The sequence below is a fragment of the Varanus komodoensis genome, unplaced genomic scaffold (assembly GCF_004798865.1).
Source record: "Varanus komodoensis strain SLA01 unplaced genomic scaffold, ASM479886v1 scaffold7_1, whole genome shotgun sequence".
NCBI lineage: Eukaryota > Metazoa > Chordata > Lepidosauria > Squamata > Varanidae > Varanus > Varanus komodoensis.
The window spans coordinates 13,083,110-13,097,980 of record NW_025336479.1 but is presented as its reverse complement, the minus strand read 5'-3'; the positions used below and the strand labels follow the sequence as shown (position 1 = coordinate 13,097,980).

The window sequence follows — 14,871 nt, the reverse complement described above, 5'->3', positions numbered from 1 at the left end:
GAGAATAGAAAGCATCCCACAGTACGGGTGCCTCGACTCACCAACAGGCTCATATTTTGGGGGCGGAATGTTTTGTTACCGAACCAAATTCTTCCTTTAAGGCGCCACGGGAAAAGGAGCGGGGCACTCCCGCCCCCGGCTAGAGAAGGCGTCCCGAGCACGCCCCGCCCCCGCGCGCCCTAACCAGCCCCCTTCCAGCATGCCGGGGATAAAAGGCTGCAGCCGCTGCGGTTTTTTTCTGCCTGCGCCACGCCCCCTGCTCGCGGTGCGCGGTGTATTTTGTTCGGTGCTGTTTGCTGACGGCTCTGCGCGGACACAGAGGTAGGGACAGCGGCAGAGGCCCGCAGGGCTTCGCGCGGGGCATTTATGCGGCTTTGCTGCATCGAGCATGGGGCTGCGACCCTTACGAGGCCTGCTGTGGAGCCGAGGGCCTGAAGCGTTTTGCTCTCCCCGCCATTAGCCTGCAATATGGGCGTCGAAGGGTTGTCCCCTTTCTGTCTCGGATTGATGCTTTAAGCATCTATCTGTTCCTTTGATTCTGGTTGCTGGTCTTTGCACAACTTGCACCTTTGCTCTGAAGGCTTAACTGGAATAGTGGGAGGGATCTTGCACTGGAATAAGGCCGGGGTGCAAAGAACACAATTCATCGGTTTTCCTCTAATCTCCTTTCCGAAAGCTGCTTCTCCCACCCGAAGGCGCTCTGAATGCCGACCATTGTGTCCTCAGCACCCGGGTGGCAAGACTTTTCTTTGTGTTCCAGGCGGTACCGCGAGGTGGGGGAAGCAGCGTGTCTGCCTCTGTTTTCCCCGGGAATTCGACTTCAAGGCTTAGTCGACCCAACCCCTCTTCTACTGTTTTTCCTTTTCCTTCTCTCCCGTTCTCCTCAAAATATCCTGCAGAACCTAGTCTGAGATTCACTGTTGCTTCAAACCTTGTTCGTTGCAGGACAGATTGGCTCTCGATCTGAGCTCCTAAGTCTAGTGAAATGATCATGAGAACTGTGGGACTCTTGCTTAAAGCAGGGGGAGGGGACATGGATCTTGAAAATGGGGCTAGAAGTGGTAGAATGGGTTGTAACCCTAGCGTTGGATTCCAGGAGGAAACAAAGGCTGCGTTTTTAGGCCAGACAAACGGCATGAGATCTTCTGACTCTGTCTTAAATAATGCACATATGGGGAACAGCAAAAAATATCTGGTATGCATTCTGACTCCTAAGAACATCCTCTTAAGAGTCTTGTCTCTGTTACTAAAAACGTAAGAGGGGAAGTAGCAGTGACTGAGCGAGAAATGGATCTGGGGGTAAGAGTGGGCAATTCAATGAAAAAATCAGCACAGTGATCAGCTGCTGTGAAGAAGGCAAACTCCATGCAAGGCATAATTAGGAAATAGAACTGCCAAGATCTTAGCTCCGTTATACAAATCTTTAGTGCAATTGCACTTGAAATAATTGTGTTTAGTTCTGGTCCCCTTACCTGAAAAAAGGCATGATTGGGTTGGGAAAAGTACAGAAGGGGGCACCAAAAATGATCTAGTGTCTGAAGCAGCTCCCCTATGAGGAGCAGCTAATCAACTGGGACTGTTCAGCTTAGATAAAAGGCAAGTAAGGGGCGACATGATAGAGGTGGTTAAAATAAGGCATGGTGTGGAGAAAGTGGAAAAGAAGACATTTTTCTCTCTCAGATAACACTTGAACCAGGGTCATCCTGCTAAGCTGATTGGTGTGAGGTTTAGGTCAGATAAAAGGAAGTACTTCATACAGTGAGTAGTTAAAGTGTGGAATTTGCTCCTATGGGAAGTGGTGATGCTCACCGATCTAGGGATTTGGTAGATTCATGGGGGAAGAGGCTATCAGTGGTTGCTAGCCTTGCTGGCCATGTGCTGCCTCCTTTAGTGGAGGTGGCAAGCCTGCCTACATACCCCAGTTGCTGAGGAGCTTGGGCAGGAGGAGGACTTGTGCCCATCCTGCTGGAGGGATCCTGTAGTCAGCTGGTTGGCCACTTGGGGATGGAGTGATGGACTAGATGGAACTTTGGCCTTCACTTATGTTCTTATATCTCTTATCTAAGGAAGTTGGAATTGTGTGTTCTCTTTAAGAGATCATAAGATGAAGGGGCTTGTCTTCTAAAACTGGGGCTTCTGCATAGCCACTTATGTGAGTGACAAATCCTGCTTTCTCCTGTCACATATCATTAGAACAATAGTGGTGAGTGCATGTGCTGGTTTGAAATGTTGGCTGTTCAAATGGCTTTTCCCAGTAACTAGTGAGCAATGTTTGTGGGAGCCCACGGGTAGTGACTGCAAGTCAGAGTTAGCAGCACTGTTTTTGTGATAAGCTTTGGCTATCTTACACATGCAGTCTATTGGTAGATATGAAATATTTCACCTAACAGTCACTGGTCCATCTTGAGGAAGGTCATCTTTGTTGCCCAGTTTGTGGTGTTAGTCTGTACTTCTGGCCACTAAGCCATTATTGGGCAGGGGTGCTAGAGCGCTCAGCAATATTAAAGGCCTACCAGAAGCTGGAATGTTGGGTGAATTGTGAACGAACATCAAGTATGCTCCTCCCTCTCCAGTATTAGGCCCTAAAAGATAATGCAGTATTTGAAAATTCATTGTGTAGAATATTATTATTTATTATTATTATTTAAAACATTTGTATGCTGTCCAATTGTGCCACAGCATCTCTGGACAGCTCACATTCACAAAATAAAAACACAATAAAAACCAATTACATCATATTAAAAATAGAATATCAGTAAAATACAGGAAGAAATACAAAACAAAGATCAAATGGAAGGTCTTTGCTTGGTGCTGAAAAGAATGCAAAGAAGGCGCCAAGCAAATCTCCTTGGAGAGAGCAGTCCAGATATGGGGAGCAGCTGCGGAATGGGCCCTCCTCTGAGCAGCCATTCCTCTCGCCTCTTAAGGGGTGGCTCACAGGAGGGCCCCCTGCGTAGATTCAAGGACCAGGTCGGCCCATATGAGAGCAGGCACTCCCTAAGATAACTGGGGCCTAAGCCATTTAGGGCTTTATAGACCAGCACAAGCATCCTGAATTGGGCCCAGGCCACAATTGGTAACCAATGGAGATCTTTCAATAGAGGTGTTATGTGGGCCGCTCTAGGGGCTCCCCTGGCCAACCGAGCGGCCCTATTCTGTACCAATTGTAATTGCCAGACCATCTTCCAGGGCAGCCCCACAGAGTGCATTGCAGTAATTTATTTTGGGTGCTACCAATGCATGGGTGACTGTTTTCAGGCTCTGTCTGCCCAGGTAGGGATGAAGCTGGTATAACCTCCGTAGCTGGAGGAAAGCACCCCTGGACACTGAGCTCACCTGATATTCCAGGGACAAACCCGGGTCCAGAAGCACCCCCAGACTGCGGACCCTGTCCCTTAGGGGGAGTGCAGCCCCATCAAGGACAGGTCAGTGCCCCTCCAGCCTGTCAGATGACCCCCATACTAGCAGCACCTCTATCTTGTCAGGATCTTGTCAGTTTATTGAGGCTGAACAGCTTTTTGTCGTTGTCAGAATACTGAATGAAGCCTTTTTCATTTTAAGATTCAACTATAGGCTTTAGTTAAAACACATAGAAAGAATTATCTAGTCAGATGATGGCAAGAGAAACCCAAGATGCAGAGAATATATAAGCTGAGTTACATGCAAATGACCATCCTCTTTCTTTTGTACTGTATGTGCTGCATACAAGAGCATGTATCTTTTTATGAACGTGAATTGTAAGCTGCTTTGGAAAACAGTCTTGCTTGGGAAATGCTGTATAAATATACTTGGTCATTGCCCCAGTTGCCATGCAGGACTCTTTTGAGTTGATCTGAACTGTAGGAAAAGGAGAATGAATTTCTTAAGCTTTGCCATTCTAGTGCTTGCTTGGTCTGGCTTTACATTCTGTTGAAATACTATCTCTCTGGTTGTTGCTGTGGAAAACAAACTGCATTTGCCTCTAGCCTGACTAGAGAGCACAACTTATTAATAGACTAGTGCCATTTGGGTCTGTCACTGACGTTGCCATGAACCCAGGTATGGTAGCACCCCACAGTACCTGACAAGTACTTCTTACGGTTTGCTTCTAGTTGTAGCTTTTAATTTCCTAGCATTAATCTTCATGACCAAACATGCTGCTGCTTGCAAGCAACTCAGGTTTATCATTGCAAAAGCCTCATGTACAGTACTGTGCCCTTGCACACGCCCAAAATACTGGCCTTTTGCCAGAAGGCAAGCGGACCCTTAAGGGGCTTGTGGGATAATGAGACTTGGCTTCTGGAAGAGGTTTTCACCCCCACACTGGCATGGTATTAAAGTGAATGGGTGTAATGAGAGAAACTCCTAAAGCAGTCGTGCTCAGCCTGTGACCGCTGGGTATTCGGGGCTTCAGCTTCCATCAGCCCCAACTAGAATGGCCGATAGTGAGGGAGAAGAAACTATTTGATCTCAGCTGATACTGAATGTACCTCAAAGCACATGCTTTTCTCCAAACTCCTTTTACCAGGCGATGGAATGTGGCATTCAGAAAGGTGATGAATGCATTGTGCCTGCTTTCCTTGGCCAGGCGCCCCAGGATCTGTTGGACTCCAGCTCCCTCAGCTATTGACCATGTTGCTTGCCAGTGATGGGAACTCCAGTCCAGTAGATGCAGAAGGCACCAAGTTGGGAAGGCTGTACCATACTGCTCCCCGCCCCAGTTTCTGTAATAGATACATTGGTGATACTGCTTATCCGATTCAACCCAACAGTGACTGCCCTTAAGCTAACTGGAATAGGTTTTAAAAGATGGTGGAATGTCTACCAGCTAGTGGGTTAGTAGCACTTGCTTAGGCTAAGATGTTTATTCTTATCACTTCCATGATGGAAATGATAATGTGAACCAAGACAATTTCTGCACTGTCACAAAGCACAGATCTTTTGTTCTTGAAAAGCTCAGCCTTCTGTTCATCAGACTGACTCATCTGAAAAGGGATCCTGCACAGCACTGTGCAGGACTGGAAAAGGCAATTCTTTTTCTAAAGTTGCAGCTTCTCATTGGCTGGGAAAGGTTCTGAATTTCCAGAAGGACAAAAAAGGTACCCATTCTGTATGAAGTGTGTGTGTGTGTGTGTGTGTGTGTGTGTGTGTGCGTGCCAGAAGCTGAGCCCAGTAGCCGATTGAAGTCTTGCACTCTTATGCTTATTTCAGAAAATGGCCTCTGGTAAAGCTCATATTGGGAAGCCAGTTCCAGACTTCCATGCCACAGCAGTGGTGGATGGAGCCATTAAGGAAATAAAGCTGTCAGATTACAAAGGTAAGAGATGCTACTGCTTCTATTTATTTGTAGTTTCCTGTTCACTGAATTTCTTGGGCTCATAGAAAAATTATATAAATACTCAATGAAGAGGTTCCCCAAGCCTGCCTTGGTAAAATGGATGGTTATGGAGCAGCTAAGAGATTCTTATGTTATGCCCTGGTTTGGAGGCACAGAGCTTATTTCCCGATCTTCTGTGTAGCCTTGAGTTAGGCTTGTGTTCCCAAGTCTGTGTCCAGAGGTGATTTCACACGATTAAGCCCCAGTGGCTAGGGATCTGAGGGTTGCAGGAGTCATTTGCTTTATTTATTTATATTCATATGCTGCCTCTCTTCCTGTAAGCAACACAAGGTGGCTTATGTATGCTACCTCCTCACCACTTGATCTGCACAACAATCCCGGTGAGGTAGGTCAGGCCAAGAATTAGTGATGGTCCAAAGTCACCCACTGAACTTCTTGGTCAAGTAGAGAATAGACCCTGGATTTCCAAAGTCCCCATTTGACACTGTGGACACCATGCCACACCAAGGGGTAGTATCCACGGGTAGTTCCATGTAGAGTCACTGCATTGATATGGATGGGACCTACGTTAGTTCTAAATGCCAGTGACTTTATTCGAAGTAGAAATGGGATACTAATTGTAGTATCTTAATGAGTTTCTGTTCTGTTGGAGTGTGCAAATAAGAGCCAGGGATTTGTTTCCCAACAGGAAAGAAGGCTCTAGGTGGACCATTTGTGACCTTGATGATGACATACTGCAAATCCCATCATTCTTCACACTGGCTATGCTAGCTAGGGTGTATGGGAACTGTAGGCCAAAGTATTTGGAGGGCCGCAAGTTACCAATCCTGGCGTAGGAACAAAGCATACCTTGAGGGTTCTGTGGAGATCACCCCAGGCCTCTCTCCCTTGCCCTCCCCACACAGCTTCTACATAAGCTTGAGCAGGAATAGAGAAGCTGGCGTTTCCAACTATTGTGACTTTGCTGATGAATATCCTTTTCACACAGGCAAATACGTGGTTCTTTTCTTCTACCCACTGGATTTCACCTTCGTCTGTCCCACAGAGATTATAGCTTTCAGCGATCGAGCTGAGGAGTTCCGTAAGATCAACTGTGAGGTGATTGGTGCCTCTGTGGATTCTCAGTTTACTCACTTAGCCTGGTGAGTTTCCTGGTGTTGCTAGTACAGGCTTAAATGGTTAGTAACAGGAAGCAGTGAAATGAGAAACTGCACCTCCTGAAGAACATGCTGTGCCATAATCTGGATGATTACGGAGCTCTCTGGCTGCATTTAGAGTAAGGATGGGGAGATCTCAGGTTGTGGGTTCTCCTTCCTAGAACCCCCCGCGGGGTCCACCCATTGGCCTCACGCAAAGTAGTTGCTGAGGCAGATGAGCATATGCTGAGGATTAAGGAGCAGGTTTACACCTGGGAGTTTGCCCAGCCCAAGACATTTGAGTACTGGATCAAAGTTCACAAGGGGCTTCATGTAGAAATCAATTTGTATGTTATTTTGTATTCTTCCCCTCCCCCCCTCCCCCAGCAGTCTATTCTAGATGTGTGAGAGAGAGTAAATCTTTTTAGTTAGACAACTGGAAGCCAAACCATTTTAAATTTTAATATTTTGTTTTTATGGCTTTTGTGCTCTATTTTACTGTTTTGCTTTATACATTGTTGTAAGCCACCCAGAGAGCTCGGGCTATAGGACAATCAAGAAATGAAATAAATGTTCTGCTCAGACAGAGGGCTAGTTGGAGAACGGGTCACAAGAATTGTATGTGGATATAATGTTGGGAGGGTGTTAGCCAGATGTTAACTGACTGAAGGGTGTGGAGTTCCGTCGGCCCTTATCTCGGAAAACTTGGCTGTTGCTAGAGTTATTATCATCCACCTTGCTAAACAGACAGCAGTCCGGGCCTGATCCATTTTGAGCATTAAAGGAGCATCAGGGGCAATTCACTCACAGGTCAAGAAGACAGGCTATTGCTAATCTGGAAACACTTCCATTTGTCTCCCCTGAGAATTCAAATTCCTGGTTGGGAGGAAGATGGCTTGCCCAGTTTGCAGACACAGCTTTGGTCTGGGACACTTGTGTTAAAACCTTTGCAACAAGTTGGGAGAACTACTGGTGTAACACTCTTGGTTAATTTGTTTGACCATTTCTAAATGTGGAACAGCTAGAGTAGTATCTTGCAGATAATCTAGATGATAAACACAGTAATGTTGTTCGTACTAACAACAGTTTTCTTGTAGGATCAATACACCAAGAAAGGAAGGGGGCTTGGGTTCCACAAATATCCCGCTGGTGGCAGATGTCAGCCACAATATTTGCAAGGATTATGGAGTCCTCAAGGAAGATGATGGCATTGCATACAGGTTTGGAAGTGCCAAGGGATGACTTTAACTGTGGATATGACCTTAAGGGCCTATGACCAGTAGCTTCTTGGGAAGTGTTGATCCTTTTATTTTGAGTAGCAAAACCTCAGCATAGCTAGCCCAAAAGTCTCAGCTCCTTATTCCTGTGATTGATTGAAGATATTAGTCATCCCTGATGCTGCAGGACTGCTTGAAATCCATCCTTGTTACCAATTTGGTCTGTCCAGTGGGGTCCATGTAATCCAAACTGTAGTAACCTCTCCAAGAAGGAGATACAGAAATGCTCTCCCACACCAGCTAGGCTGTGGAGCCATCTCCTTTTGCTGAATAGCAAGGGGGATACTCTAGTCTAGCTAGAAGAACCTGTGTCCTTGCCTCCACCTGCTTCTAAACTAGTCTAAATCTGAGAGGTCTGTGTGCAAATGTTGAGAATTCCAGCTTCCATCCTGGAACTGGTTGGTGGGTCCCAATGCCAGGTAGGATTCCTCTTCTCTGCTGTGGCCCTTTTCAGAAATGAATAATGGAGCATCCATCTTAATGAATGCATAATTGTTGCCCTTGTTCTCCACAGAGGTTTGTTCATAATTGATGGCAAAGGTATCTTGCGACAGATCACAATTAATGACTTGCCTGTGGGGCGTTCAGTGGATGAGACACTACGCCTGGTTCAGGCTTTCCAGTTCACAGATCAGCATGGCGAAGGTAAGCGGTAGGGTGTGAGATGGCAAGAGTAGACACGGGGTTTCTTGCTCTAGCAACTAGTGTAGGCCCACCACTGCTCTGCTTTGCCCTGTTCTTCTTCAGAGGGCAAAGGTGGGTCTAGAAGTGCTCATGGGCAATACAGCACAAAACAGCTTTTGTAACTGCAGCTGTTGGGTACCTTGCACATCACTTGAACTTGAGAGGTTGCCTTGCAGTAGAGACTTCTGTCGTGTGTGAATCTTCCCAGGTTAGCAACACTTGTGACGGTTCTTCCGCCTCAGTGCCATTCATGGCGCGGTTGGTGCATTTGGTTACATTTTTCATGCCTTATCCCGGAAAGAGCCTCATGAAAGACCATGCAATGACTATAAGTTGATACAGCAACCTTAGTTTGTAGCCAGTGATAGCATGCAGAGAAATGTATTGAAAGCTTTAGCCAAATACAGGCTAAACAAAACAAAACTTCTCTAATTTTGACTCTCTATGAAGCACAGATTGCCATGTTAAAACCAGGCAACTGTGGAAAAACATGTAAGTTAAGCCATAAGTTAATGTCGTACATGAAAGAAGTCCGCAGTGTGATAGATCTGCTCTAGTGCTGTCTTTGATGTGCCTGTTGCGAAGTAAGGCTCCATTTAGGAGGAGCCAAGAATTTCAGGCCTGAGATGTCTGATAATCCAAGGTGAGCATGGTGGTGGTCAAGCACGACTGCGCAAAGGCAACAAGATGTCCTCCAGTAGATTGCTTTAGCCCAGTAACAAACCACCGAGCTTGGAGCAACAACAGTTGTGGACTAAAGAGTAGCAAAGAGGCAAGGTGAGGCCTGAGCCAGGCTACCTTGCCCCCAAGCTGCAATTGGGCTTCAGCTAAAGGAAACACTGACAGTACAATGTTTGGAGAGCAGGAGCTAAAGCCAAGCCCGATGCCCCTTGTTAGCTGCTTCATACGAATGGGCTTTGCTGGAACAACGCAGCCTAGCATTGGCCTTGCCTTGCTTAGTTGCTGTTCACAGTACATTCCTCTCAGGATATCCAGTTCCTCACTTGAATGGGCTGCAATAGCCAGTAAAGCTTTCCTTGGCCTTTTAGAAGGTGTGGACTGGAACTCCTGTCCATTGGCCATGCTGGCTGGGGTTTATATGCGTCATAAACCAGGATATCTGGAGGGCACCTGGTTGGGAAAGCCTGGTCTAGTATGTTGCATAAAAGTAACTCTACAGGATGTAGCCTATACACTGAAATGGATCTAAGTGGGCACTAAATGGGCACGGGATACACAGGGAAGATGCTCTTTCTGCAACTCCTAAAGAGTCTTCACAGGAGTCTCTTGAGATGTCAGTCTGGCAAAATGCTCTTTCGGCTTCCTGGTCCACAGTAATCCAATTCCCCTTGCTTCCCTGCTTCCTACTCTGCTTATGCACCCTCTTCCGTTTGATGGCCCAGTGATATTTCTGTTTCAGCCCTGCTCACTCTAGTTTGGGAGAGGAAGCCTCAGGTCCTCTGGATCGCCCTGCCCATTCTTCCAGGGTTCCTCTGGGATCATGCTCCCCGCCCCATCCCACTTGTTTCCCTCAGTGGCTGATCATTTCAGGGTCTCCCAGCTTTTGCCCAGGGTTTTCTCCTCCACTTGAAAAAGCTGGAATGTGACTCCCGAGAAGGTCTTGTTACCAGCAAGAGCCTTAAGATGCACCATGCTGGCATCCCTGTATTTCTGCCCCGTTGCCTTGGCCTTTGGGCCAGTCTACAAGGGGATATCACTCCCAAGAGCTGTTCTGAAATTGAACTGGCACTTGAGCTGAATAGGTTAACTACCCCCATATTAACCCCCTGCTGTACCCGCCTGCTGTTTTCTCACACATTCAAATGCAGGTGTCTCTTACTTTCAGCCACACTTACCTAAATTAATTGCCCTGCCTAACACTTTTGCCTCTTCTTTCCCTGCATCCCCCACTGCCCCCATCAACAGTGTCTCCTGGCCTCAAGTTTTGCAGGGTCTTTCCCTTTCATTAGTCCATGCTCTCCTTGGACCTGTGTGCCCTTCACGTTTGTTCGTGTAGGATAACTGCTTATGTTCCTCTTGGATTTTTCACTCCTTAGCTTCTTTACCTCCAAAAATCCTTTCTCTGCCTACGCAGATCCTTCAGTTCTTGCAGCCTTGTGGCACTTCTTAGTCAGACTGACACTTGCTTCAACTTGGAGTGTCCTTAAGCACATTGGATGGCTGAGAAGCTGTCAGCAATTCCAACACGTTGTTCGTGGACATCCAGTGACATCAAGTCATTGGCTTGGCCAGTAGGTGTTAGGCTGGGTGAGAGCTTTCACAAACTATCACCCTGGCACATCTCAGGAGTTGGCAGAGTCTGGCTGAGATTGTGGGGCGGGGGTTCAGGATGCTGCCTGAAAAGTACCGTGATGTATTAAATCTCCAAGATGATGCGCAAAGGTTCAGAGGCAAGCTACCACTGAATAAACTTTTGCGGTAAAGGGGTGAGCAACCACAGTGTAATGCTTATGCCTTCCTGGAAGTATCCGGCTGACCATGAGGAAAATCTGGTTATAGGACTGGATTGGGGTGGGCAGCCTTTTGGGCACATGTGCATGTTAGACAATCTGAGAAGCTGTTGCAGCCAAGGGCTACCACAAAATGCTGCTTTGGGAAGCCTGGTGAAGGACAAGGAACCCACGCCAAAGACTGAGCAAAAGGCAGAGTGGGGGAGGTCTGGGCCCCAACACACAGAGCTACTTTTTGACTGAGTAGTTTTCAGCACCAACATAAACCTATTTCACAGCAAGCTGAGCTGCTGATACAAACAAAAAAAGGCATTCGCTTAAAAAAAAAAAAAAAGACATAGGAAGAATAGAGTTCCTTGAAGGACATTAAGAAGTGTTGAGAGGGGATTCATTGGTGTCTGGAGAGATCACATGTAATCTGAGTTTGGAAATATTAAGTTGCTCTGATCCAGCAAGGATTTTTCTCCAGTGAAAGAAGGGTGAGAGTAAAAAAACTCTGCACCAAGAAAAACTTTTGCTCTTGCAGCATCATTGCAACAGGGCTTGCCCTCGAATTCTTCTTGAAGCAGAAGAGCCAATGGTGCCCCTTTCTCAGGGCCATAGGTGGCTAAACTGCTTTGGCATCTATGATAGACTAGCCCACAAGAAATTCTCCCCAGAGTAAAAGCACAGCAATAATGAATAGCACCCTAAACCAGCTGTCTGTATTTTGTCAACTTGCTCTGTAAAGAATAAAACCTGCCCCCTCTTTCCAATGCCTTGTCCAGTGAGTACAAAACCACTGGATAACTGACAGAAGCTTGTTGTAAAATGTCATAGAATTAATTTATTGTATTAATATTGAACTGCAATAGACTATTTGATAACTGCATTTTTAAAATAAATGTTTAAATATGTTGGGTTATCTGTTTTAAGCTCTTTTGCATTGATATCTTCACCACCACCCCGTAACAACCTGGACTCCTTTCCCACAAAACAGAGCTCTTTAACTCTTGAGACAGCAATCCTATACCCACTTGCCTGAGAATGAGCCATATTACTAGTTTGCCCAAGTTTCATGGCCTCCAATGGGGACGGGGGAGATTCTTCAGCATAAACTCCTAATGATCGCTGGGTAGCATTTGCAGAACACAACTTCCAGGAGAGAGAGAGGCTACCACTGGAAAGATGCATTGGAATGGCTGGGAGAAGGGCAGTGGGACTAAAGAAGGGAACGTCTTCTAGTTGCATGCCCCATCACGGCTTGCAGGGACCGGGCAGAAAGCAAAAGGTTACACTTTGCAGAAAAAGAACAAACTCACCCATGCCACCTTTGTATAGGATGCGAACAGATAGCTGTCCCCTTGCCTAACAGGTTCTTTCTGTTTCGCTTGTATCGCATAAGAGAAGAATATTGGAAAGGGAGGGGCTCGCCATGCAGCTGCTCCCTGTGCCTTTTCCTCCCCCCGCTGGGTGTGCATGCTGCTTGGCCAGCCCTGTTCTGGAACGGGAGGCTGAAAAGGGACAAGGGGGCAGCAGGGGGTGCCTCTTCTGCCTCTGAGCCCTCCTTCCTCCGTGAGGAGCCGCGAGCAGCACCGTAGCCCCGGGCACGGGCACAGTGCGGAGGCAGCCAGGAGGGCGGTGGCACTGGGCTCAGCGGCTGCCCCGGAAGCGCGCCGCCTCGCTTTGTGTGTCGGAATTGCCCGCTGGCTCCTCCCCGCACAGCTTTCTTCACTGTCCTCACTTTCCCTCTTGCTGCAGTGTGCCCGGCTGGCTGGCATCCTGGCGGTGACACCATCAAGCCCACGGTGAAAGACAGCAAGGCTTTCTTCGCCAAGCAGCACTAGGCTTCCTGTGCTGGCTGCGCGACTGCTGTGTGCCACTGAAGACACCTGGTCTAATGTGAAGGGATTATTTGTGACGAATCCCATTTAGTGCTCTTTGGGAGAGCTGGGCGACAAAAGTCTCCCGCAAGTAGTCCTCTGTAGAAGTTAGCTTGAATATACCTTTCGAGTAAGGTGTTACTGTGTTTATGCTTCAATAAAAGTGGTGATTCAAATAAGCCAGATGGAACTTGTCTGATGTCTCTAGTTCTGCTGGAAGTGTTTTGACATAAGCATGTGGCATCCGGTGTGCAAAAACAGCCCCATAATCCTCAACTACAACCCCAGCCAGGGGAGTGGGGAGAGATGGGAAGACCTTTTTCCTATTCCTCAAAGGTTCTGCTGTCGCTTTGACAAGATTAACTCTACGGAACCCTTGGATTTTGTGTGGAAAACATGACTCTCCAGCTCCAACATATACAGAAGTTCCTATCTAAAGATGAGGAAGAGGAGCCAGATAAGTCAGTGTAATGTGGAGGTGGCAAACTGAAAGAGCAGGAGGCTTCTGTCATCACTGTATGGGAGTGCATAACAGCCAGAGGTCATGTCTGCTTTGCCGGGATGTGTTTATGTGATTGCTTTCTGGGCCTGGGTAAGGGTTGGAGAAGATTCAGCTATTGCCTAGATGACCAGAGGAGCAGATACCATCTGCTGGAGAGGGACCTGAAGCCTAAACTTCCAGTCCGGGACTGTTGTGTTCAAGATTTGCCCAGGTTCACAATGGCTGGGATCAACAGGACTTTACTTCCACAGGATAGGGTTTTTCTCATCACCGTCTTGAAAACTATTCCTATGGGTTGGAAATAATGAGTACTATTTGGTACTGGGAGGAGAAAGTTGGCAGAAACTGCATCCTTTTGTGAACAGAGGAGTAACTTTAATCCCCAGCCATTATGTTCAGCTACTCTCAAAGCTAGTTCAGATTCTTCCAAGCTGCAGCCCATCGCCTCTACAAGAGATCAGCTGGCTCTTCTCTCTGAAGTGATTCCATTCTAACTCTTTGTTATAGGAACTATTTAAGAATTAGTGGCTAGTTTGCTTTATTTTTCTTCCCAAGGTCCTTTTCCATTGGTATGTTTTTTTAGATTGTATTGGAGGAGCAGAGACAGCCTTGTTTTGCTAACTATATAGGCTGTTCAGGATGTCCTTTTGCCTAGAGTAGGATAAATGTTTTAGATAAAAAAGGGATGTTTTGGCTTGATGCAGAATGAACAGGCGGGAGAAAGAAATGCTGGGTTTACTTGTCAGGCACCATGTCTCAAGGACTGCCTTTGCCATGAAATTGAATTGTTTGGGCTCTAGGCCACTGAAAACAAACGAGTCGCTGCTCCCCTTGCTTGGCCCTTTTGCACTGGGTATTGCAATCTTCCTCAAGAGCAGAACAGACCCAACCTAGTAAATGTTATGCCTGGATTAGCTCTCAGTTCATCAAGCACCTTGTTAAACAGACTGAACTGCAGTTGGAGGTTTGCACTCCAATTGCAGTCCCAACACCTGAAATCCTTGGCTGCAGAATGAAGTCTGATTCTAGCTGCCAATCTGGATCTATGTTTACTGCAGTGATGCGGAGACTGGAGAGAAACGCGTCCTCTGCTTCTGATGATCTCCTCCAGAGGTGCCCATATTCCCCCACCCCCACTGCCTGGATGAAGCAGTGCTGCAGATCACATGCGCTGGCCTAAACCCTCCCGCAATTTGCATATAATTGGGATGAAGAGGTGGACTGGGTCATTAGGCTGAACAAGTTCACCCACCCTGTTGGCCATCTGACTGTAGGCTAGAAGTCCAACCTGGGCAGCCACAATACACGACCAGGCAGATGTTGCAGCGCAAACGCTGCAATGTCTGCCTGGGGATTAAGCTGAGACACCTCTCCTTAAAACAATGTGCCCTTTGCTCCTCAACGGTGATTTCTTTAGGGAAAACTCATGTGATCCAGATAGTTGTTCTAGGCTGTCAACACTTTGAGTAGGACAATGGCCCTCACCCTCGCTGTATATGTAAGACGAAGTAGAAATGATGAGCCACGGTGCTTATTCACTTGAGGAAAGACCATCTGAAAGATGATACCAATTCAGGGCAGCAAAGATACAGTTGGTCTTGTATAAGTGAGATGCTGCCTGC

At 47.0% G+C, this 14,871-nt stretch overlaps 1 protein-coding gene across 3 annotated transcripts; it reads left to right on the top strand.

The window, feature by feature from the left end:
- Nucleotides 1-231: 231 nt before the first annotated feature.
- PRDX2 (peroxiredoxin 2) lies at nt 232-12,926 on the top strand. Of its 3 annotated transcripts, none has more exons than XM_044453855.1 (6): nt 232-321; nt 5,191-5,296; nt 6,306-6,459; nt 7,551-7,673; nt 8,245-8,375; nt 12,626-12,926. In XM_044453855.1, exons 2-6 carry the CDS (start codon nt 5,194-5,196, stop codon nt 12,709-12,711), a joined length of 597 nt encoding a protein of 198 aa, XP_044309790.1. In that variant the 5' UTR covers nt 232-321; nt 5,191-5,193; the 3' UTR covers nt 12,712-12,926. The 3 variants fall into 3 exon arrangements, with proteins under 3 accessions (XP_044309790.1, XP_044309789.1, XP_044309791.1); XM_044453854.1 differs by lacking the exon at nt 232-321 and adding an exon at nt 4,935-5,006; XM_044453856.1 differs by lacking the exon at nt 232-321 and adding an exon at nt 5,060-5,078.
- Nucleotides 12,927-14,871: the final 1,945 nt, after the last annotated feature.

Coding starts and splice junctions, on each gene's coding strand:
- PRDX2 (XM_044453855.1), top strand. CDS start 5,194: ATGGCCTCTGGTAAAGCTCATATTGGGAAGCCAGTTCCAGACTTCCAT. Junction 6,460..7,550: donor CAGTTTACTCACTTAGCCTG/GTGAGTTTCCTG, acceptor GTTTTCTTGTAG/GATCAATACACCAAGAAAGG. Junction 8,376..12,625: donor CACAGATCAGCATGGCGAAG/GTAAGCGGTAGG, acceptor CTCTTGCTGCAG/TGTGCCCGGCTGGCTGGCAT.